This window comes from Suillus plorans (genome assembly GCF_016647745.1).
Source record: "Suillus plorans strain S12 chromosome Unknown HD556scaffold_78, whole genome shotgun sequence".
Classification (NCBI taxonomy): Eukaryota; Fungi; Basidiomycota; class Agaricomycetes; order Boletales; family Suillaceae; genus Suillus; species Suillus plorans.
In genome coordinates, this window is record NW_024537462.1 from 167,519 (window position 1) to 189,615 (window position 22,097).

At 47.6% G+C, this 22,097-nt stretch overlaps 7 protein-coding genes across 7 annotated transcripts; 4 read left to right on the forward strand and 3 right to left on the reverse strand.

Moving 5' to 3' along the window:
• Positions 1 to 280: 280 nt before the first annotated feature.
• Positions 281 to 2,387, forward strand: HD556DRAFT_1448706 (uncharacterized protein; the record flags this gene model as incomplete). Its single annotated transcript, XM_041307474.1, has 2 exons — positions 281 to 1,799; positions 1,849 to 2,387. The coding sequence occupies 2 exons, from the start codon at positions 281 to 283 to the stop codon at positions 2,385 to 2,387; spliced, it is 2,058 nt and encodes a 685-aa protein (XP_041154864.1).
• A 343-nt stretch (positions 2,388 to 2,730) lies between these two features.
• HD556DRAFT_1448707 (uncharacterized protein) lies at positions 2,731 to 3,685 on the reverse strand (the record flags this gene model as incomplete). The annotated part of the gene is made up of 5 exons (XM_041307475.1): positions 2,731 to 2,929; positions 2,985 to 3,107; positions 3,169 to 3,209; positions 3,266 to 3,338; positions 3,399 to 3,685. The coding sequence occupies 5 exons, from the start codon at positions 3,683 to 3,685 to the stop codon at positions 2,731 to 2,733; spliced, it is 723 nt and encodes a 240-aa protein (XP_041154865.1).
• A 640-nt stretch (positions 3,686 to 4,325) lies between these two features.
• HD556DRAFT_1409057 (general APC amino acid permease) lies at positions 4,326 to 7,722 on the reverse strand. Its single transcript, XM_041304106.1, has 25 exons — positions 7,700 to 7,722; positions 7,276 to 7,625; positions 7,222 to 7,228; positions 7,060 to 7,172; positions 6,950 to 7,014; positions 6,861 to 6,895; positions 6,797 to 6,805; positions 6,728 to 6,739; positions 6,667 to 6,674; positions 6,559 to 6,619; positions 6,433 to 6,503; positions 6,369 to 6,382; positions 6,284 to 6,310; positions 6,146 to 6,228; positions 5,959 to 6,092; positions 5,821 to 5,902; positions 5,703 to 5,763; positions 5,590 to 5,649; positions 5,365 to 5,537; positions 5,252 to 5,310; positions 5,130 to 5,203; positions 5,012 to 5,073; positions 4,856 to 4,958; positions 4,699 to 4,793; positions 4,326 to 4,648 (listed from the first exon to the last, which is right to left on the reverse strand). Exons 2-25 carry the CDS (start codon positions 7,425 to 7,427, stop codon positions 4,565 to 4,567), a joined length of 1,644 nt encoding a protein of 547 aa, XP_041154866.1. The 5' UTR covers positions 7,428 to 7,625; positions 7,700 to 7,722; the 3' UTR covers positions 4,326 to 4,564.
• A 2,887-nt stretch (positions 7,723 to 10,609) lies between these two features.
• Positions 10,610 to 12,709, reverse strand: HD556DRAFT_1409066 (uncharacterized protein). The gene is made up of 11 exons (XM_041304107.1): positions 12,409 to 12,709; positions 12,046 to 12,360; positions 11,872 to 11,991; positions 11,759 to 11,823; positions 11,642 to 11,705; positions 11,566 to 11,588; positions 11,455 to 11,515; positions 11,186 to 11,398; positions 11,114 to 11,130; positions 10,973 to 11,062; positions 10,610 to 10,919 (listed from the first exon to the last, which is right to left on the reverse strand). The coding sequence occupies exons 1-11, from the start codon at positions 12,643 to 12,645 to the stop codon at positions 10,703 to 10,705; spliced, it is 1,422 nt and encodes a 473-aa protein (XP_041154867.1). The 5' UTR covers positions 12,646 to 12,709; the 3' UTR covers positions 10,610 to 10,702.
• Positions 12,710 to 13,998: 1,289 nt separating this feature from the next.
• Positions 13,999 to 16,338, forward strand: HD556DRAFT_1246698 (glycoside hydrolase family 5 protein; the record flags this gene model as incomplete). Its single annotated transcript, XM_041298632.1, has 15 exons — positions 13,999 to 14,099; positions 14,159 to 14,190; positions 14,244 to 14,307; positions 14,367 to 14,490; positions 14,606 to 14,680; positions 14,737 to 14,837; positions 14,891 to 14,915; positions 14,968 to 15,115; positions 15,169 to 15,445; positions 15,497 to 15,589; positions 15,640 to 15,655; positions 15,695 to 15,731; positions 15,781 to 15,935; positions 15,989 to 16,050; positions 16,104 to 16,338. 15 exons carry the CDS (start codon positions 13,999 to 14,001, stop codon positions 16,336 to 16,338), a joined length of 1,545 nt encoding a protein of 514 aa, XP_041154868.1.
• Positions 16,339 to 16,671: 333 nt separating this feature from the next.
• On the forward strand, positions 16,672 to 18,312 carry HD556DRAFT_1246793 (uncharacterized protein; the record flags this gene model as incomplete). Its single annotated transcript, XM_041298639.1, has 4 exons — positions 16,672 to 16,797; positions 16,853 to 17,313; positions 17,368 to 17,578; positions 17,632 to 18,312. 4 exons carry the CDS (start codon positions 16,672 to 16,674, stop codon positions 18,310 to 18,312), a joined length of 1,479 nt encoding a protein of 492 aa, XP_041154869.1.
• A 999-nt stretch (positions 18,313 to 19,311) lies between these two features.
• HD556DRAFT_1246729 (putative serine/threonine-protein kinase vrk) lies at positions 19,312 to 20,416 on the forward strand (the record flags this gene model as incomplete). The annotated part of the gene is made up of 3 exons (XM_041298636.1): positions 19,312 to 19,381; positions 19,440 to 19,714; positions 19,766 to 20,416. The coding sequence occupies 3 exons, from the start codon at positions 19,312 to 19,314 to the stop codon at positions 20,414 to 20,416; spliced, it is 996 nt and encodes a 331-aa protein (XP_041154870.1).
• Between the last annotated feature and the right edge of the window lie 1,681 nt (positions 20,417 to 22,097).

Consider the following 22,097-nt stretch of genomic DNA (forward strand, 5'->3'; position numbering starts at 1 on the left):
ATAAATTTTTTTATCATAAATTTCCATTTTTAGCTTTCACATCCTACGATGACCCGCTGATTAGATTAGATTCATCCGTTTACATTTCGGGTCCCATTGACATACGGCAGGCATCAAGGGACAGAGCGGTTATAATTGGGGTTTGGTCATGCCGTGCCATGTGTCCAAGTCTGTGTTTTTCGACCGCCTCAACGCCTACTATTATAACACTAGCTGATTTTTGCAACATATAGTTAATTACCAGCCATCCGGTTCTAATTTCGTGTGTGGTCCTCTTCTTATGGATCTGGTCACATCAGATTTTGAATCTCCCCGTCGTCGTCCTTCACTTGTACGAGACCGTCCCTCTCGGCCTCCGTTACCAAACGGCCCACGCTTGCGCTCCCGCACAAAAAATTCAGTCGATATGAACAGTCCCCACGGAAGCTCTAGCACCGACGGATGTTCTTCTGTCGGCTTGACATCTCCTGTAATCACCTCTCCCTCCCTCCGTCCAGCCTCCCTAGGCCCGTTGGACGAAAGCCAATCATCTTCCCTCGATGCCTCGCTCCCGCAGTGCTTGCCACATTCGGGCGCTTTTTTACACACACGCGCAACATCAGACGTTGGCGTTCAAGTTTCACAGAATTTAGCCTCATGCCCTCCCTCGTTACCCCCTGCAGCGACACCTCCAGCTCAAAAGCTAAAAGTAACGCTCAAGTCAAAACCATCGGTAACGACATTCCAGCCTCCTCCTCCCCTTGCGCCCCCGCCTACAGTTTCATTCGAATCCGTGCAAATTCCTTGGAAGGGCCTTCCCTATGAGGCCGCCCAATGGACATTCACCTCACCCGAACTACAGGAGATAGTCTCACGTGCTATCAGGTTAAGCGCAAAAGAGTCCTTCATACGTCTCCTATCTCTCCAGGCGCTCGACACAGACATGGTAAAAGAAGCAGAGCGTCTTGAAGAAGAGCGCCTAGCAGCGCAGGTTAAATGGAGATTCGAAATGAATAGACGAACCATGCTCATGCAGGCGCTCAATTCATGTGCGGGTGTATTTGCCAGCTCGGGAGAGAGTGACAAAGAGAATGTGTTGGGAGGCTTAATATCACAGGTTGCGACTTCTATTGCTTCGTGCGACTCTATTCTTGCATCCGTTTTGCACATGTCAGACCAACAGGCCCAAATTTCGGTGGTTCAGCACCGACATTGGGCGTCCGCTCTCGGGATTGCACTCCGCAAACTAAACAAAGCATTCGAGCGTCAGGGAGAAGATATGAAACGCGCACTATCCCGTATCCAGACGCTCGAGGATGAGCTCGAGGAGGCTTGGAGAGAAGCGGAGGGCATGGCTGCCGAGATTGATGAGATGGATCAGAGCGACGAGGAAGTGGACGATATCGATGACACCCAAACACTGGGAGACATTACCATCAACACCGACATCGCACAAGTCATGGGTGTCACTGCTAAAGCTGTGTTATCCAAAGCCACTCTCGTCTCCCAAGTGAAGCATGTACCAACCGACGTCAAGTCCATCAAGTCTTTTAAATCCGTAAAATCTTCTCGCAGTAAACGATCCAAAGATGGCCCAAACCGGCTTTCACGTCTATCCGCAGCAAAGACACGCTCACGCACTGCATCCAATGCCAGTCTCCGTTTACCTAAAGGCTTGCGCACCCCAACGGCATCTCATTTTCCACAAGATGAACCACCACCCATGCCTGCACTTCCAGACGCCTTACAAGGATGCTCGTTCCTTGATATGGACAGCGGCGCAGAGTACTGCCGCCCGCTAAGAAAACAGTTGCCTAACCGTGCGTATCCTTGTCACGTTTCCATCACTCTCTAACTTTGGCATTGCAGGCGCTCCGGAACCGACAGTCTCCCTTCCTGAACCTCCCCATACAGCAGGTCTTCCTCGAACTGCCATTCCCTCAATTTGGATAGACGCTGACTCAGGCCCCGGTTTGCGACCGAACGGCCTCGATCGTTCACACTCCATGCAGATCTCCCCCTCCCTCCGCCAACCCCGGAGAAGCGAACTCGTGATGAGCCTGTCACGGTCCGATCCCTCAAACTCACCTGTGGAGAAGGCTGAACCTGTTTTGGGCGGTACCGGTGCTGTAGCTGTAGTGGATAAACCACTTCCTGCGGATATACCTGTGCCTGTTGTCGACCGGCCACTATCAGCCGTGGATAGGTTAGTGTCTGGGTCGATGGATCGACCGCGTCCGAGTGTGGATAGGAGGAGTTCTGGTTCTCACAAGTTGATACCACTACTTGAAAGGTCGTTAGGAATCCCTGCGACCCTTATCTCCGGCGGGAGGTATTACTCGCGCGGATTACCCAGTTACCGGCCAACGGACACTGTTTCTGAGGGCAGGACCCCGCCGCGTGTATGAACGCTAAATATTGGTTAGGCCGGAATAAGCCATTGGTTCAGCTACCCACAGTCTAGGCATGTATGCTTTCATTTCATCGTATGGACCGACCAACTTAATGTCTTCAAATAGATATCATTCACAATCTATTTTTACGCACATATGTTCCTTCACTCATCTACGAATATCACTGACCCACAGGGATTCGCATGCATAATTATACTTGCTGTATAAGACACTACTGGCTTATAATTTTCTTGTTGTCTGTTACTGTTTACACGGCACATATATACGTACCTAGATAATCGTCCAGTCCAACAGAACATTCATAACACTGAAACCAAAAGGCTGCCACAACGATGAATCACTCCTGCCCAAGAACGAGCGCGCCTTTGTTATCTATCAAAGTAAACTCCGCATCTTCCTGTCCTGCTTTAGTAGCCCCCACAGTGGGCCGTAGGCCAGATGAACCCAGAATGCCTGCTTTCATAATGGCATTTGCGAGAACGGGAACGTGAATCTCCACGCTGGACGTAAAATGCGACGCAGCGCCCGTCACGTAGCTTGAATTAGCCAAATCAACATTGAAATAGAAATTGAAGGGAAGAAAAAGCGCACCCGGCTATGGTCTCTGCAAACCTTTTATTAGCACGTTGAGCTCCTTTGAGGAAACCTGGGCGGAAGACGATGGTGTCCGCATACCCAAGGCGTGCTATGCCCAGTTCTGTGAGCCCTTTGGACCTGAAGGAAACAAAGTCAGATAAGGATTGAGGAAGAGCCGGCCGTGGTGATGCTTGCGTACCTCGGATATAGGAAGTAAGAGGATGGGTCAGCACCACCAGACTGTATTTCACATCAATTCGCATGATGCGCATGACGTGTTTTGGGGTAAAACCCACCGACAAATACACAACACGTTGTGGATGTTCCGGATCATCTGTCTTTGCAGCCTTACAAGCGTTCACCACATACCTGGATACGGCGACACATGAGATGAAATCGGGTATGACCAAAAAAAAGAACTCCACTCACTCTCTGTCAATCTTCTCAAACATTTCTGCGCTCCCTGCAATCGCGCGAGTCGTCCCGAGGGTGACGAACACGACATCCCATCGCCCGTCCTTCAGCCCCGCTGCTTCCAGATTCTCAAAGTTGATTGTTTTCTGCTCCAGTTTGCCCCTATTCTGGGGAAGGTCGGCTTCGGGGGTTACTCGTCTCCCATATTCGCCGACTTTGGACCATTGGTCGTTTGCGAGAAGCTCGCGAAGGAGAAGTCTGCCTGTTGCGCCTGTTGCACCTAGGATGAGAGCTGTAGACATGATGTGGAGTTGTCAAATATCTCGGATGTGGATGACGAAGTCTCTAGTCCGCCGAGTCCCGACGTGTGTGTTCGGCGCGGTGCCAAACATCACAAAACATCACTTTGCCCCTAACCGTTTTTGTGCGCGCGCGGGTTTCAATTGAGTGGTGTTGATCCGCAACTAAGCTGGCAATTGGTATTGGTGGTAAGTATATATGATTAGCCAGCCTGCCACATGTCAACATAGAGGCATTTCCAACATGTCTCTACTGGGCCTAGCCAACACCTGCTAATATTATCATATTCTAGAATAAGTTGGCATCTACATCAACTAGTCGCAATACAGGCACCAGGGAATACGCTAGTAGTATGCTACAAGTATCCTTCAAGTTGACTACTTGAGGCAAGGCACGCGCGCCCGGCCGGTGATCGGAAATGGCGGTGACGCTCAGAGTCCACCGGGACGAACGTCATCCGTCGAGTTGTCGATGCATTGAATCATCCGACAGGTGTCAGAATCAACGTGTCCGTATATCTCAATTCAGCGCGGATGGCCCTTGGATGTACATGAATGTCCATGTAACAACTATTACGGCAGGAAGTGACATTGCGTTCAACGATTGAGTATATCACGCCCGTCCACAAATCATCTAAGAAGAGATGTACTTTTCGGTGTCTAGCGTCATTCAAACTAGCGATGGATTATGATATATTCAATGCCGCACTGCACAGTAGACATTTTAAAGAGCGTAATCGTTTCGTTCTCAACAAACCATTACAGGTATTTAACACAACATAGACAAGCCATCCATCGCTACACATCAAAAATAAAAAAAAGGGAATTACAGCTCTGACCAAACGAGAGCCGGGGACAGTGACTAAATCCGTACAACAACACTTAGAACAAGACTTCAGCAAGTTTTTGCCAGAAACCCTCGGGAGGGTATTCTGGCCCTTCTGTCTCCTCTGGGGTGGGAATACCCTAATATCACACGTCAGATCGAGTCGAAGAGTAGCCGCTAAGACACTTACCGTCACAAAGTCCATCTCTTCTGGTTTCCAGACCTCAGTCTTTTTCATAAACTTCCAGCCAAAGTAAAGAGCGAAGAACAACGGTATGTTGATATCTGCAAGAGGTAATTGGGATTGTGAGTCTATCAAGACTTCACGGGAAAATGAGCAGACGCACAGGCAGTGAGGAAGCCGGAGGCGGTAAAAGTCCAGAAGGCTTCGAAGCCGTTGATGATGATGAAGAAAATGCACCAGCTCAATCCCCAGATCGCAAGCCATGGCTGGAGGTAGTGTCAGCACTCGGCGGAGCCGCGTATCGATAAAGGGTACGTACTTGGAGGGGGCTCCAGTAGTGGAGCTTTGTGCGGTCAATGCCCTGGTATTTCATTCCGCGGTCTGCATGTTTTATGAGACTTGGATTGGAAAGGGAGATAGGCGGACGATGGGCTTACGGAAGTATATGTAGGTCAAGTTGATAGATCCCCAACCGAAGAAGCCGCCCACAGTTGAGAGATTGACGAACCAGCTAAATCAAACGTGAGTATCGATCGTACACCACTAGGAGCACACCTACTTGAACACTGTTGCGCCACCAGACTTGATGTTCATGAGCGCGAGCAATGCAAATATGCTCTTTATATGTAATCAGTGCCATGCAATATTTCGATGATCCTGAAGACGACGCACAGAGAATGCAACAGCGATGAACGGAAGTCCAGAGTTCGTGCACCTTGCGAAAATCTTGGGTGCTTGCCCTCGGAGAGCAAGACCGTACAGAATACGAGATGAACAGAAGAGGAACGAGTTTGCAGCACTGAATGCACTCGTCATGACGCCGGCATTGATTACGCTTGGTAAGACTGTCCGTGTAGACATGAACAACGATCGGGTCCGGATTAGCGTGAATGTTACCTTTAATTCCAGCATTCGTCATGGCAATGACATAGGGAGACTGAGCAGCAGTACCCGTGGCTGTGAGGAATGTATCAGACCTGCCTTGTAAAGCTCGAGTAGTGAGAACTCACATTGGAGTAAGTTGGGATCGTTGTAAGGAACAATAAGGCCCGTGATAAAGATACCGAGGATCTGCGCGCACCCTCCATCAGGACCTGCATCATTCCAACCAAAATAATAAAGGCTTACATAGAAAACTAGAATACGGAAGAATACCCTGCGTACGGCTTTTGCGATGTTCCGGCGGGGGTTTTCGGTCTCGGAAGCAGCGCTATAAATCGATTTGATAAATGAACTTCTTTTGATGGAAGGGAAGGGTATACTTACATTGCGACGAGTTCCATGCCTTGGAATGAGAATGATGCTTGAACAATAACACTCAGAATGCCCAAGAAGCGGTCCAAGCCAACATGCTGTGGTTCTAGGCCAGCACCTGCGAAAATACCGGGATTTTTCCAGTACTACCCTCATTGTCAGGACAAATGGTTCATTTCCAGTTGATTTTGATACCGACCTGGAAGCCCAGCCGGTGGTGATTTGGTGAACCGCCAAGATCAATGATCAGACCAACAAGAATGAGACCGGTGATCATCGTGACTTGGGATAGTGGGTAAGGCGGATATACCACGCCAGCATTAGGAATCAAGCTTACGTTTAATGATCGAGAACACGAATTCCGCTGGTAGATTATATGGTTGAGTTTGACTGGAGCAGCTTCAAAAATAGTTATTTCTAACCTTCGCCAAAATACCTGAGGGAAGGTTGTGAGCATGCACTACACGGAGCATAAATGCCACATACCGTACACCGAAGATGTTCGTTGCGCAAGCAAAAACAATGATAATTGCGGTGTAAATACCAGCGTGATTTGGCTACATGATAAAGCTTCATCAACATGGTTGGAAACTAATTGTTTGCTTGGCTCACATTGGAATCCCAGTAAGTGATAAGAATCTGAGCGCCTGTGATTTCCACCGGCACAGTTATCCTGATTGGGTGTAAACGTAATGCCAAGAAGACCAAAAATAAACATACACGTTGGTCTGTGGATCCGATCAGTACATTGTTACGTGCAGGGACGAATGAATTAGCTCACATAAAAGTAGTTCTGAAAAAATTGCGATGACTGTCAGAAACGGCATGGACCGCGAAGGAGTTGACTTACCCATCCGACCTGGACAGCAATCAGTTAGCGATAGCGCACTTCAATTGAGGAACTTGATACTTACTGCGAAACCAAGTGCAGGGTCGACCCATCGTGCGGCTGAATTGCGTCGATCAATGTCGCATTTCAAATGATACGAACTATCCCACATACCAAAATGGGGGAATGTCCCTGAAATTGGGGCATGAGACGTCATTTCACCGATGGAACACAGGGAGCTAAAAATCATTAGAAAGATTTGATGAAAGGGTGTGCGAGCGTACGAGTATGCCACTGAGCCTACGAGGGCGTATGCGATAAGGGCACCAAGGGGGCCTGCACCACTGAGAGCTTTCCCGGAACCCAGGAAAAGTCCTGTACCGAGTGTTCCAGCTATCTACACTCTTCGTGAGTCAGCTTGCAAGGGTAATACCGTGACGACATACAGCAATCCTAATAAAATCAATGAGCTGGCTATAACAAGATAAAGATGGACATACATCTGAACATGGCGTTGCTTGAGTCGACGCTGTACCAAGTCGATTGAAGCGACATCGAACTGGTGCCTTCCGTCAGCAACGACGTGAACTCCAACGTCGGGATTGTTCTTCTCGACGCTATTAACATCATACTTGTGGTCCTCGCTACTCATGATGGAGTCAACGAGGGGGATTGTGCCAAAGGATAGCGTACTGAGATGAGTGGGGGGTTCAGAGGGGGAAATTTATATTCGGCTCGTGTGCCATTAAGTATGGTAGGGAGACACAGCGTGGTGTCAAGTGGTGCCTGATACGGATCAGAAAATATTAGATAGGAACCACAATGGTGGACATGTTGATAGGAAGTTTTACTGCAATTTGTTTACCGACAATTAATAGCCATGTCAAGAATGCGAACACGTCCGACATAACGATCAATACGTACACGGGTAGCTGTGTATGATGTTACAGGAAGACTGCTGCGATAGTTGAGCGCTGAGCGAGAACTTCTCAGTCGGGCACGGAGTTTACCGGGTTGTTCGGAAGTTCCCAATAGTAGACTCAAGGTTAAATCTGGAAGGTGTTCCTCATCTGAACCAGCCCGTTCTAGGTTTGAGTCGACGGGTACCTGGCAGGAGCTTTGAGCTTTTGACTTTTGTTCGAAGCTCAGCTTGACTGAGTCTCCCAAATCACCCTTCTGTTGATGATAGGCTCGACGACGACATCGGAGACCTTGAAAATTTCTCGTGGTGCGATAAACAATATGATCATCGTTCCATGTGCCGAGTCGGATCATCATCTAACAACTGCTTCAGGTTGCAGGTGGCGCAAGCACTACTACTAGTAAGTACTAAACAGGCCGTGCTAGAATCGGTATATCAATTTGAGGCTCGTGACCCAATGGCTATTGGGGAGCTTTACTGGAGGTGAAATAGCGCTCCACTTCAAGTGCGGTAAGTACCAAGTACTGCGTACCACCCAAGTATTGAAGTTCTCCGGGCTTCTAGTTGGCTCACAAGTTAAAAATCTCGATAAAAATATAAAAACTGCCTATTACGGAGGCCTACGCCAACAAAGTGCGGTAGGTACAATCGCCGCATGATGCAACTCTCAGGCAGGTCCCGGCTAACCTGATTATCCGCTTTTCATATGCCACCCCGTGTGAGTCACTGACATCGTTTGAAAATGCTTCTAATGTGGAGTACCCTCAAATTAATGGAAGGAAGTCGTCATCATTTACTCCTTCAGGCTATCCGAGTCTTCCCCCACGTTGAACGTAGCGATTTTCACCACTTATGATGTTCATCCGCACTAACTTGAACACTCGATGACTGTCATAATGTCACAGCCTCCGAGATCGTCCGTGGAGTTGATATCAGAACGTTCTGTTCGTTAAAGTGGCACAAAAGCCTCACCGAGCTGCCAAACGAACCCCCCTTGCCCCGGAGCTGCTATGCCTGCCAGATTCTCATTAAAGAAATCACGGTTTCCTTCCTTCATTGACCCAGTGACAACCGGCGGGCGATGCACCGCAGTATTGCCAATGACAGCTCATCTAACTCGCTACTCCGTTGAGTCCAGCTGAGCCATGACAGGTGTCTCTAAATTAAATCATTCGGCTCAGTACGCGCACATGGACCAATCTCACGCGCATCATAGTCCTTGCAGTCATCGAATGCAGTGCGCCGCCATCGTATTCAGACCATAATGTGAACATTTCAACACCATCCGGCGCGCGCGGGATCATCACGAGCCTATTAATGAATGCGAACAATATAGCGTCAAGGTGAAGCCTGATAATTTGTATATTGATTGGTATGGTGACGTGTGCAGTGAAGAGCGCTGTCAGCTGAGCGCTAGCGCTAACCTCAATAACAGCATAGGAGCACAGAGTTACTTGTTACGCACCCGGTATGCAGTCGAGCCGGGACATTCATGGGAATGAGATTCCCACCTTTGCCTCCGCAAGAACGCGTCAATGCATATGATGAGTTTGCCCCAGGAAACCGATCTACTCCCAAATTATTTCGTCATCAGCCAATGCGAGTTTTTGGATTGGCTGGAGGCTTCCTGTAGCCCTTACCTACCTCATCAAATCTCATATAATTGAGCCAGCGAATATACGAGTCCTTGTCTCGAGTGCCACTTGCTTGTTACCTTAAATTTTGTTATCTCTTCTCATGCGAACTCCATTGAATTTTTTTGAGTTGGTGTAGAGATAGCGTTTCCACGGCTACCCCAGGCCACGTCGGTATGTCACGTGTCACGCTCCATACTCCCCGATCAATCGATCACAGATCACTATATACTTGGAAACAGCCTTTTCGGGTACATAACTCCGAGATACTTCTCGTCCTACGGGTACTGCTGGACCGTTAGCCTTGTGTTTCCTGTTGACTGTCTTCATGCAATGCCTCGAGCGTCACAATGTCTAGAAAGCGGTGATACATTGAAATTTTCATTGTCCTCGACGGCTCAAAACCCTGTACCATTCCACTTCGGTATCCCTCTACAACTCAATGTAACCGGGTGAAGACCCACAAGTGATATCACCGAAGCCAGCGCGTTATCTCCAACCAAGAGCTTCTATCAGATAAGCTACATTCCCGAGCCCGATCATCTGATGATCATGATCATGAATCATGATGCATATGTCCAACCTATTCAAGTACTGGAAAATGTTGTCCCAATTCCAATATGTCATTGACTGCACTCATGCAGTCGGACCTTGCATCCGAGGCGGAGTGGGTACCTCGCATCCCAGTGACAACATTCATGTACAAGGCTGAGTTCCTTTGTCGTTCACATTTCTGGCCCTCCATGTCCAACTTGTACTACAGCATCTTTCGAGCTCACCGCCATACGGTTTGCTGCTGCGCGATAACATGCGCGGACGTATCGGCATGACATGCGGGCCTGAAAATGATTCTTTCTTTCCGATATCACACGACCGTGTGATGGTGCTTTGCGCTAGCGTCAGGTCCCCAGTTATCGGTGATAGGGAGACATGATTCTTGAATGAGACCATACCGTGACATAGTCCAGGATGCATCTCCTATTTTCTCCCGCGATTTGGTCAGGAAACGAGCAAGTACGACGACGGGGGCTGCGACATCGCGAGGATCCTAGATATGTGCGCGAACTCTCCGCGAAGCTTTAGCCCCATTGATAAATAAGGTTACGATAAAACATACCTGGGCAACTTGAAGTATTTCTCATACAGGCCCTGTTAATCGAAAAACTTGAGACTAATCGAACGATGAAAAATAAAGCAGGCTTAGATACGACGGACCCCCATTTGTCTGCACGATAGGGGGAACCAATTACAAGCTAACGGCAAAGACAGCAGAAGACGAGAGCGCAGCCAATGATTTGATGAGATTTAAATTTAAAACAACATTCTAAACACCGCGCGAAGTCATCCAGTACTACGACCAAGCTCCAGGCATCAATCGTCTTCGTCTTCTCCAAGTACATGCGCTGCTGCCGATGTCCCTTCCTCCCTTGATAGAGGCGCATACCACTTACTTGCATCCGTGTCTGACAGCTCAATGCCCTCAGCGGAAAAAACAACATTGGGCTGCTGCGCAGACGACGCATTCCGCCCAGACGTGGAGTAAAGGTGCAGCAAGAGGACAGTGAGGAGGTAGAACAGGAACGCAATGCTGTGAGAGAACTAAGCTGACAAGCATTAACGCGAATTCGTGAAGGCCCCCACCTATACATTGACAGTACATATGTGACGTGGTCTACCCCTTCCTCGTGAGCAGCTTCGAGTTCCTCGTCCGTAGCAGACATAAAAAGTAACCTGGATACACAATTAAGAACCAAGCATGGCTATGCCATAGTGGCAACATACCCAGAAGCGACCAGTAACTGTTAAATATTACGATGAGTACTTTCACAGCAATCGTTAAGGAATAATACTAACAAACGGTGGCAAGTGCCTGAATGCCCGGACGGCATTCAGTTTCGCGGTAACACCAGTATCTTTGGGCGCAGCGGGTGCCAGGGTGTGTTCTGAATCATTATCATCCAGTGGAGGTCTCTCCGATAGGGGTGAGGATGGCAGCGGTATGAAACAAACCTCAAGGACACGTGCAAAGCCGGCGAGCATCAGCGAGTATCCAAACATAGAGTGAACCTGAGAATATGACCAGCATCAGTGCACACGAATGGTGAACCTGACATGATTCTTACCTTCGTGGACAACATCAGAGCCTGGGCATGGTCTGACATAGCCCATCCTGTTAATATTATGCTAAGCGCTTATCAGACCATCGACCAATACGAGAAAGCGAAAAGACGAACATCACGCCGGGGACAACATTTCGCTGTATGCAGAGACAAGCTCAACAATGCAATAAAAGCGACTGGGTAGGTGTACCTGATTATTCCTAGACAGGAAGATGCCAAGAGCGCCCCCTGCCCACCAGAGTATCCCAAGAATCCTGCGTAGGCGTGTTTAATCACTTGACCGATACAATTCTCGGAACAGACGTACGTATGCTGCATATCTTTCACACTCCATTCACCACCGTGGTGCTCAGTGAATGTATTGATTATGCCCTGTCACATATTTAGCTCGGGCACGTCCATGATCCGCGATAGGCGCACCCAAAGCATAATCACCCAGGAATCCCACCATTCTGGGCTACGGCCGCTGCGGCGGACCCAGTTGTCCCCGACAACGAGTAAAAGCGCCATTATCATACCATAGGCAATGAATCCACTTCCCTGAAGATTTGAATGAGCACCATTCGAAAGGGGTCATACTACACGTGGACCTACCATGATATAGTGCGCAGCACATTGTCCAGCTCCCACCTCCCCGCAGAATCCCCTTAGCGTGATAACGCCAAACAAGCCCTGAACCCAACCAAGGATGGGCCATATACGTCCTAGGACGCCATGGGCGCGCACAGCATATGGTCGTAGGGTACGTTCATGAATATGAAGCTTGAGATAGATTCCAAGGCCCAACTGGGCGAAGATAGGGACCAAAATCCATGATCCGATATGGGAGTGGGTAGAAGAAGGAAACTGTCGACCGCCATGTGCATGGCCGAGGACTATGCCACCAAAAGTCAGGGCAAAGGCGAGACTCTGTACGTGTCAGAAGAGAATCACAGAAGGCGAAACAACGCAATGTACTTGTACCGGAACATGCCATCTACTTCGCGTAAGTCCAAGGACCATACCTACTGGGAATATGAAACCCCATACGATAGCTTGGAGGGCGATATGGATCCAGAGAACGGCATCAACTGGGGCATGTAGTTGTTCTTCTGTAAGGTCTGCTCCGTGATGTTCATGAGCAAGCACCGGCACTATCCAAGTTAAGACGAGGGGAAGTAGTAGGGGTGTCGATAAGAACAAGTCGCCTGCCATCAACAACGCTGAGTGACCTTGATTCTACTAGATATTGTGGCTTCGACCAACTTGGATCAAAGTGTGACACGTGCATCGGTTGGCAAAGTGTGATATTATGTAATCGATGCCCGAGTTGATTGGGAAATCATGTGATGTTGATTCCGGAGTCCCAAGCGCGCACTGCTATCCAAATTCAAACCCAATTTTACTAGTCCAACTGAACATCTATCGACATTTGCCTCATAGACAAACTAGTCACCAGTCTACCAACGTCCTCTGGGAAAAGTTGTAGTAATTACCGATGCGAAACCGCTGACGACAAGGCAACATGTCCACCGGGGATAATCGATAAACGACTACAGTCCGAGAGCCGCCTGTGACATTTCGGTACCACTGGTTGGACTATCATACACTACTGGCAGAACGGATATATATATTCAGGGTGGCCGTCTTTTAGGGTCAAGTACAAGGCTACCAGCCATAAGGATATATCACTATGAGTCTATGACTATATCCTATGATGCTGTGACACGAGGGAGAACAGCAGTGGTAAAATTTTGGCGACACTTAGTGGTGCCGGTGATGATCATGACACCCTGAGACACAGCCAACTTGAAATTGCTAACCGCGACAGATGGCCGTTAAAATTGGGGAGGCCTCGGCATATGTATCGGTGGCCCATCCGTCTATGGAACTTTTCTGACCGTCTCTCAGGTGTGCACGCATGATCACGAGGAGATGTGTGGATGGTCTGTATACCTTATGAGTGCTGGGCCAACTTGCCAAGCTATTTTATAACTCCGAGACAAGTTCTCTTTTATCATGACCTGGCTACTAGCTGTGTCATAATCTACTACGAGCTCATTACACTCCGTTGCCAAATCATCAAAGGATGGCCCGCGGAATAAAAGAGCTAGGGAAGCCAGGTATGCTATAATAATATCTCTATAGCTCAATTGACCTGTGAAAGAAGCAGCATACGTATGATACCACCGGACATCGTGTGGCTCGCGATCAAGCGACACCATAACTCCCCGGCTACGACTGCCCGTCAACTCAGATTAGCGGGAGTTGAGTTATGTATATCGCACGTATTGCTTACAGGGAGGAGTCGGACTATAGTTCAGTCATCGACCCGGGGACCGCACCCCAAACCTTACTTGACAGCTTATCGCAGTTTACGTCCCTTCAGGGTTTCACTCTGGTATACTGTGTTTCAGGCTCACATCTACACATGACCCGCTATGAGCTGGCAGTGGGCACGTCTTTCGGGCAGAAGGCCTGGTATAAATTGTGCTTCCTCTTGATATTTGATTTGGAAACGCGGATCATATTCCCTCTCCACGCTAATCGAGGACTAACCACTGTCCAATGAGACATATCCTGACAGGCTTGTTGCTCTCGAGCACGTTTGTTGCCTGTGCGTGGGCTGGGCAACCAACTCATATTTATGGTGTTAATTTGGGTTCATGGTAGCGTTACAACTTACTCTACGTCTCTGACCGACTATTTAACTTAAGTGGTAGCGCAGGTTAGTCCTAGAGCTATGGATGCTCCCTCAAGGTGATAAACCGATGAACTATGCAAGTACGTGTTTACTGAACAAGTTTCTTTAGGGTGGGTGGATATGGGTGGACAATTATGTGGTTCAGATTGTTCGACATGCATTTCAACCGAGTCGTACGTTCCTATTCTATACTATCTGTATGTGAAACTCGATTTGTTTTGTGATAATCTAGGGCATTTGCACAAGCGTATCCTGACACTGTCAATGTTACATTCGCTCAACACTGGGATACATGGTTTACACAGAGTGATGTCGACACATTAAAGGCAGCCGGTATTAACACTGTCCGCATTCCTGTGAGTTTCAAGGCATACCACGAACGTGGCTAAGCTAACGCTGGACGGCTTGATCTGCTTTGCCTTTCTCATCCCGTGCGGACTCGTGTGTGTTGTGCAACGGGTTCGTACATAGCTGGGATACTGGATTGTGGAGGATTTAGTCAATAGGCCGTATGAATTATACCCTCAGGGCGGTCTTAACTATTTGGTGAGAAGCTCCGTTGTAGTTCAATCTTCTAGTTAAACACAAGCTTTTGCAACTAGCGCCGGGGCTTGGGCTGGCTGCAAGACGCCGGGATCCAAGTAATCTTGGATCATCATGCATTGCCCGGAGTTCAAACGGCTCAGCAAATGTTCACTGGAAAGTAAGTTCCCATTCGTTCACTATTGGTTCGGTACTGAGAATGATTTTTACCAGTTGCACTACTGATGTTCAATTCTACGTGAGCCCTTTTGCAGCTGGCAAAAGCAATAAGTATAATAACCTGCATACAGACTCCATACAACTACCGGCGTGCACTGGTGTGGACGGCGGTCATGACTACGCTTTCTCACCTGGACCCTAATTTTGGAAATGTTTTTTCGATCGAAGCAGCCAATGAGCCCAATAATGACGCGTCTCAAACACCTGGCTATGGCACATGTATGTATCACTCGTCAGAAGTTCTTTCTCATGAGTTCTGAATCTTCATACAGTCCAAGAGAACTTCGTTCAGACAGTCCGTGCCGTTGAACTCACACTCGGAATCTCTGTGCCGTCGTCTAATTTATCGGTATCGGTATCAGCGTCCGTCTCGAACAACTTCACCGCTGCATTGAATGAAACATCCTCGGCAACCATCTTCCCAGCAGAGGTGCAAGCGGCACTTTCAGAAGCGGTTCCGATTATTATGGGGATTGGAGCAACATACGGTTTGCAGACCATATTCGAAGCGTCACCCTTCAAACAGTCCGGTACTCCATTGGTAACGAAGTGAGTTTGCTACATGTTCTTGCTAGGATACATTGACGATGGCATGCAAAGCTTCATGGATGTGAATTGGCAGCACAACAACCCCTCTAACCCAGCTGATGTTGCGATTGGCCCCCAAGCTTACGACGACCACTTGTATTATTCGTGAGTGCGACTACATTGTATTATCATGATTTCTTAAATTCTCTCTACAGGTCGGCTGTATGTCGTGTGCATGTAACTTATTGCTTCTCGTTGACAATTTTATAGGGAAATGACCCGACATCATACATGACCAGTATCTGTAGTATGTATTCTTCATTGGTTCGGCAATGGCGTACTCATGTGTGGTAAAGATCTTGCAGAAATCCAGACTGATGCAGCACTCGGCAACTCTCCACTCTGGTTCGGAGAGTGGTCACTCGATACACAGTTCAATGCCACGGATGAGTTCCTTTACCAATGGGCTGACGCACAGAAGTTGGCCTACAGCAAAGGTGCTGGATGGATTGTACGTGTCCCATAGTGTTTGATCAAGACGTGGCACAAACAAGAATCCTTTAGTACTGGAACTTCAAGATCGAGACATCAAACCTTACCAACGGGAATGCCCGTGCAAGGCAATGGTTAGTCGAGGCGCAGACAAGGGTATTTTATAAATGACTTGATGGTCATCTAGGTCATACCTTGAGGGGTTGGAACTCGGGTTCTTTACCCAGGACCCCGCGGCATTCCACGATCCAAACGTGTGTGCTCCATACACGAACAGTACTTCGAACAACACTTCGACCAGCGTCTCGAACAGCACCTCGAAAGGCACCAGTTCAAGTGTGCCTATATCGATTCCTACCACAGGTTATCAACCACTCATTTATTTTATGTTCTTATTATCGTCATCATTAATATTCCTTTAAGCATGCCAGAAACAAGGTTCATTTGCCACCGCATATTCTCTTTAGACATGAGAGGGAGGTTACATACACTTGATAAATACCCGACTACCGAACTTCTCCAGCAAGACCCTTCTTTATCGTTCTTTGGACTGTTTGTATCATAAATTGGTATTTGCTTTGACAAGATCTTTGCTCGAGAATCCTTTGTGGTGATTAAACAAAATCGCGACATGACCGAATTCTGAATAAGCATCAGCAAGGCGTTGAAATCTAAATTAAGAATTTCCGACAGAGGCCTCCTTTCTCGTTTAATCAAGCCTAGTGAGTCAGTGACCCAACTTGTGTCTGTCCACTATGAAGGAACTTACTATTGGCTCACATATCAGGCATCGCTCGCAATCCCTTGATACTATTCCTCTCGACATACTTTTCGATATATTTCAGCTTCTTCCTATCCAAAGTGTCCTGGCACTACGGCAGGTTTGCGCCCCTGTTTTCATTTCACAGGTTTTTGTATCTGATTTTTATTTTCTAGACTAGTAAAAGTTTTGATGCCATCACCCGTATGCGCAGTCTCTGGGCTTTTTTTCTGCGGACTCTTGTCCAGCAAAACATCCCTATACCTTATTTCAATGGGAAATCCCCTGAGTCTCTGTCAACCTTAGAGCTCGAGCGGTTTACATGTCGTGCACTTGCTCTTCGCATCAATTGGACTAACCCTAATCCAACTCTGAAGAGAGAAATTCATTTTGGGGGGGCAGAGAAACATTCGAACGTTTTACTAATGGAGTTTCTCCCTGGCAGAGGAAATCGTTGGTTAGTTTCTGTCATGATCGAGGCATTCAGAGAATGTATCATCCAGTGCTGGGACCTTACCATCCTACAACCCGTGTGCATAGCAAAACGGACGTACAAGAAGGAGGCATACAAATGTGTTGTTATCAATAATGATCCCTCTTCTCCAGCCATAATGGCGATTCAGTCCAAGCCAGAAGTGTGAGTGTAAATACTAACACCTGCTTTGACGTTCTTGCTGATTGTCTATTATAGAACGGAAATACTCACCATCGATTTCGAAGAGAAAGACCCTGTGTCAGCGTTCGTTCTGCTGAGTGCCATTGATGGACGTAGAATGATTCACCTACTCAGCGGGAGCACACTTGTCACCAAGTGTCTAACACGCGACGGAAAAGTGAGCATATGGGACATCAGCGACCAACCTTGTGAGAAAATCCAGTTGGTGAGCCCTTCACTATTGCAGGTTAGCTTGCTTTTCCTGTGTAATCCCGCACATCGCTGAATTCTATGATTTAGCAGTACAGTTGCAAAGCAATGCATCTCTGTGACGATTACCTGATAATATTCTTCATCCGGACTGTCGAGCTCTACTCGACCATTCCCCGACCCAACAACATTGCAACGCCGGGAGTGCCAATCTCGTATCCACTCGCACAGCACAGCTTTGACTACCGGATCATAGACAAAGTCAATATGTCAGAACAAGTTAGCTGGCATGCTGCGCGCTTGCACCGTCCATCGCCGATCAACATTGTCATTCGGTTCTGGCCGGTGGACACATTGCATCATTTCATGCTTGACCCAAATCCCGCGTATGTCCCAGGACGGGAAACTTCTCTAAACAACCTTCCATACTTGGTGCAGCCCACTCTAGTGCAGACGATATGCTCTCCAGCGTTGTCAAACCTGAAGTCGCACTTTGCTCTCGGACGATATGGTACTATGCTCTTACTTGACAAGCATTACCCAGACCTGGCGGACGGGATGGATTATAGCTACTTCCAACATCAGCGACTTGCAGTACGGATACTGACAACTACAGGAGGATCCTCAACTAGCCAGCATGGCCCACAAGATTCCATGGCATTTCATGTACGAGGCGGCAGCTATTGGAACGGGGCAGCAATTGATGAGGAGTCTGGGAGAATTGTGGTCAGTAATGTAGATGGTACGATAACACTCTTCGAATATCTTTAACTTGGTTTCTTCATTTGTTTTTGGCTTTGATTATTGTCTCTTGACATGGACATTCTTCTCCACACGCACATAAAACTCACATCTAGCATATTTCACCATTTTCTCGTCTATCACTTTATATCCCTTGTCCATGATATACGAAAGAAAATTCATGGTGGTGGTGCTCAACTGCGTGTTTCGTTCCTGCTAGGTTTCCATTCCGAAAGATCACAATGCCGATATATTGCGTTAGGACGCAATGAGGACAATATGTGCCGTGTGATAATCCTATACTCGGAAAAGTACGTACCGCTGACGGTTCCCTCAGTGTTTTGCTAAACTGATTGCAAGAGAATGTTTTCCTATTGGAAAATCATGAATCCTTGGTGCTGGGCACACCGCGCAACAAGATACAGACTGACCTGGGGAAATGCTGGATGAATGTGACTGTTTCCACATCGACCTGGGCAGCTAGACTTCACGTAACGCTTGCGAGATGTGTCAGTTCACAAGACATTTGTGTATGCAGGGAAGCGATGAGACAGAGCCCATTCAGTCACATGGTCTGTATTATACAGGCAGCTGAGGTTGAAAATATGCTGTTCCACACAGGCCAGCGGATGTCGGCCGATCAAATATGTGTGCCCGTGTTTAACATTCGGCCGGCCGGTTCAGTGAGAGACGAATTCAACAGCTGCATCAGGAAAATAACGGATTCATTTTTATGACTTAATAGTAGTTATGGGGTGGCTCGGCTTCGGCTGGTTCGGCTTCGGCTTTCAATGGTTATGCGGCAGTTTGGTTAGCAATGGGTAGCTCACTTAATTTTTCGGTTCGGTTCACCTCAGTTAGCTCAGCCTAGCTCCATGAACCGACTTGAACCTCATTATGTCTGAAAGGCAGTTTAAGCCGGCTTGAGCCGGCTTGAAGCAGGCTCCAACCAACTTGATGCCAGTGCCGCGTGTGCATGCAACCTTTCCTGTCTAATACCTCTTCGAAATTTGAATATCTCAATGTACCATGAACAGCGTTCCAACCCGAGTTGATGGCAGATTTAGGCTGGGAGACATTCTGGGATCTGGCTCATATGGTATGTTATTTTACATGTACAATCCGCATGTTGAATTTGAGTTCAATACATATGATAGGTGTTGTATACCATGCACGGAACATTATCAACGACGACGAACTTGCCGTCAAACTTGAGCCCCTTATCAACAACTCATCTTCTTTAGAGCAAGAATATAACATTTTGAAAGAACTTGAAGGTGGAGTTGGGATCCCACGTGCCATATGGTTCAGTAGAGAGGCGACATATGATGCTCTAGTCCTCGACCTTCTAGGGCCATCCCTACATGATCTCTTCCTCGCGCGCAAACGAAAATTCAACCTTCATACCATCCTGAATATCGGAGACCAACTGGTAAGTTGGTTTATGGTGGGTCCTGGCGGCAGATGCTAACTTAATTCCCAGCTCTCATCCCTGGAGTATATCCATTCACACAACTACGTTCACGGTGATATTAAGCCGCAAAATATCTTAGTCGGTCGCGGTGCTTTACAGAAAACCGTCTTCGTTGTCGATTTTGGTATTGCAAGGGAGTACTGGAACTCTGAAACCCAAACCCATATGCCATTTCGTCAAGGTCGACGTCTTACTGGCACTCCTGCGTTTGTGTTGATCAATAACCACCTGGGAGTCGTGCCTGGTCGTCGTGATGATCTTGAGTCGCTCGTATACATGTTGATTTATTTCATCTGCGGCTCCCTTCCATGGTTGACTAGCGACTATGAGAAGCTCTCTAGCTCCTCGATACTGGCACACAAGGTGGACACCACCATTGAAGTTCTGTGCCTTGGAATTCCTTCTGAAATCACAACTATGCTCATTTACTCGCGCAATCTCGCATTCTCCGAAGATCCCGACTATGATTATCTTCGATCGTTACTCCATGGTGTTTATGCCACAGTACCTGCAACAGCTACATGCTCACTCGATTTTGGCCAGTCCAACGATCTCGTCATACATTCCCCTTCAATTCCTAGAGATCACCCAGTAGCTAAGGAGGTGCCTCCATGTCGACCAAAGACAACGCCCCTTCGCAGATCAGCTCGTCATGTGTGAGTGGTTTGTGTTTACTCTTCCAAGTTCTCACTTTCGCTAACTCAAACCTCCAAGCTTACGCCCACATAACGGTTCTCCCATGCCTTTAACTGCTTCCAAGACACCATATTGTAAAAATATCTAGCTACATACTATACCATGGTCCATGCGACTTCTCTGGCTCGAGCGTGTTGTGTTTGTGTGAATATGTTACATAATACATATGTATGTTTACCATCACGTGACTGTAGTGGACCAACTATGACTCTTATCGATATGAACACGTTGTGTTTCACCATCATGTTGTCCTCACTGTTCCCTGCAGTCTGCAGATTTGATCTGCAAATTGGATAAAAAGATAACCATTGACTCAACTCATCATGACTCACTTGGAGCCATCAAATCATACTTATCGCATTCACAACTTTGAGGTAACAATAACGGCCATTCATTGACAAAACTGATTCTTTAATCTACCCCACTTGTTACGGACTAGGATAGTTCGAGCTCTCCCTAGGCGGATTGCCTAATCTGATAGCGGGCTCGCTATTGGAGAGACGGGGATCTTCTCTCGAATGAGAGGTTCGGGGTTTCCACTTAAGGTAGCGTCGGCTTTCCTTAAGGTGCGGCTTAGACTGAGTGATTGGGATGATCACACAGAGGAAGTTCTGATGAAAACCTAGTAGAATCAAGTAGGGAATATACATGATTCTGTCTGCTCTATATACTGTCGTCCGTGTGCACAGACCAATACTACGTTCGGTAGGTAGGTATGAGTGTGTCTATACAAGGGCATCTTATCTGATGCCATGCGGTCGATTATCTATACATGAGGCTTACCATGCCTCTCTTATCTGTCCTCAAGGCGTAGCATGCCTTGGAGTCTAACTGCGCATGCTAAGGCATGCGGCTTCTCTTCTGACCATGAGGCAGAGCTTCCTCATGATCCGGGTCGAGGACCATCTAGGTCCGATCAGATGTAGCCTAGGCTGGTCTAGGTCATCTAACGGCATCCAGGCCGTTCTAGGCGTCTCTACGAGTCTCCGTTGAGTCGGTAAGTCTTCCAAGACGGTGCATATGGTGGGATAGGGGCTAAGGTCATGATGACCTCCGTAGGAGGGGTTCTCGGTTACATGTTATTGTAACACAACTAGGATATATTCAATGGCTATGGCATACACATGGCGCATGGGGGACCTTCTGCCAACGTGTTGTTGGATTTTCCTTTGTGATCGGAATTCAATCGGGTCACTTAGCGGGGTTTGTGTTTGATTCATCCAATCAATTGTATCGCTGATAACAAACACAGTGCAGTCAGACTTAAGCGTCTGACTCACGATTCCACAATGCTATTCCTTGCATGGCAGGGATTGCATACAGGAAGTGGCTAATTCATACAAGGGCACTGCACCGGACAATTTGAGACACGCTTAGTATTAGGCGATGAAGGTAGCCTTTCTTTGAGTTCTAAATCTTACTGTTACTGAGACCCTGCAACATTTTGGGGTCAGATGATCCCCGTGAGACCCTGGCTGCATCTTCCTTCGCTAATCGGCGGCAACTAACGTGCCCCCAAATTGTCAAGACTCAATGACATGAGGACACATACGTGGCATTATGTGTTGGGCCTTATCGACAGGTGAGTCAAGGTTACTGTGCACATGAGCATTTCCTGGGACTCACTAGGACAACAGTTATATAG

What these genes read in the sequence shown, in the direction of transcription:
- HD556DRAFT_1409066 (XM_041304107.1), bottom strand. Translation starts at nt 12,645, where the DNA reads ATGGCAGGCGACTTGTTCTTATCGACACCCCTACTACTTCCCCTCGTC. An exon ending in GTGCTGCGCACTATATCATG is followed by an intron (nt 11,992 to 12,045) that starts GTAGGTCCACGT and finishes TCAAATCTTCAG; the next exon opens with GGAAGTGGATTCATTGCCTA. An exon ending in AATGTTGTCCCCGGCGTGAT is followed by an intron (nt 11,516 to 11,565) that starts GTTCGTCTTTTC and finishes ATAAGCGCTTAG; the next exon opens with CATAATATTAACAGGATGGG.
- HD556DRAFT_1409057 (XM_041304106.1), bottom strand. Translation starts at nt 7,427, where the DNA reads ATGAGTAGCGAGGACCACAAGTATGATGTTAATAGCGTCGAGAAGAAC. An exon ending in ACTACTGGAGCCCCCTCCAA is followed by an intron (nt 4,959 to 5,011) that starts GTACGTACCCTT and finishes CACTACCTCCAG; the next exon opens with CCATGGCTTGCGATCTGGGG. An exon ending in CTCCGGCTTCCTCACTGCCT is followed by an intron (nt 4,794 to 4,855) that starts GTGCGTCTGCTC and finishes TACCTCTTGCAG; the next exon opens with ATATCAACATACCGTTGTTC.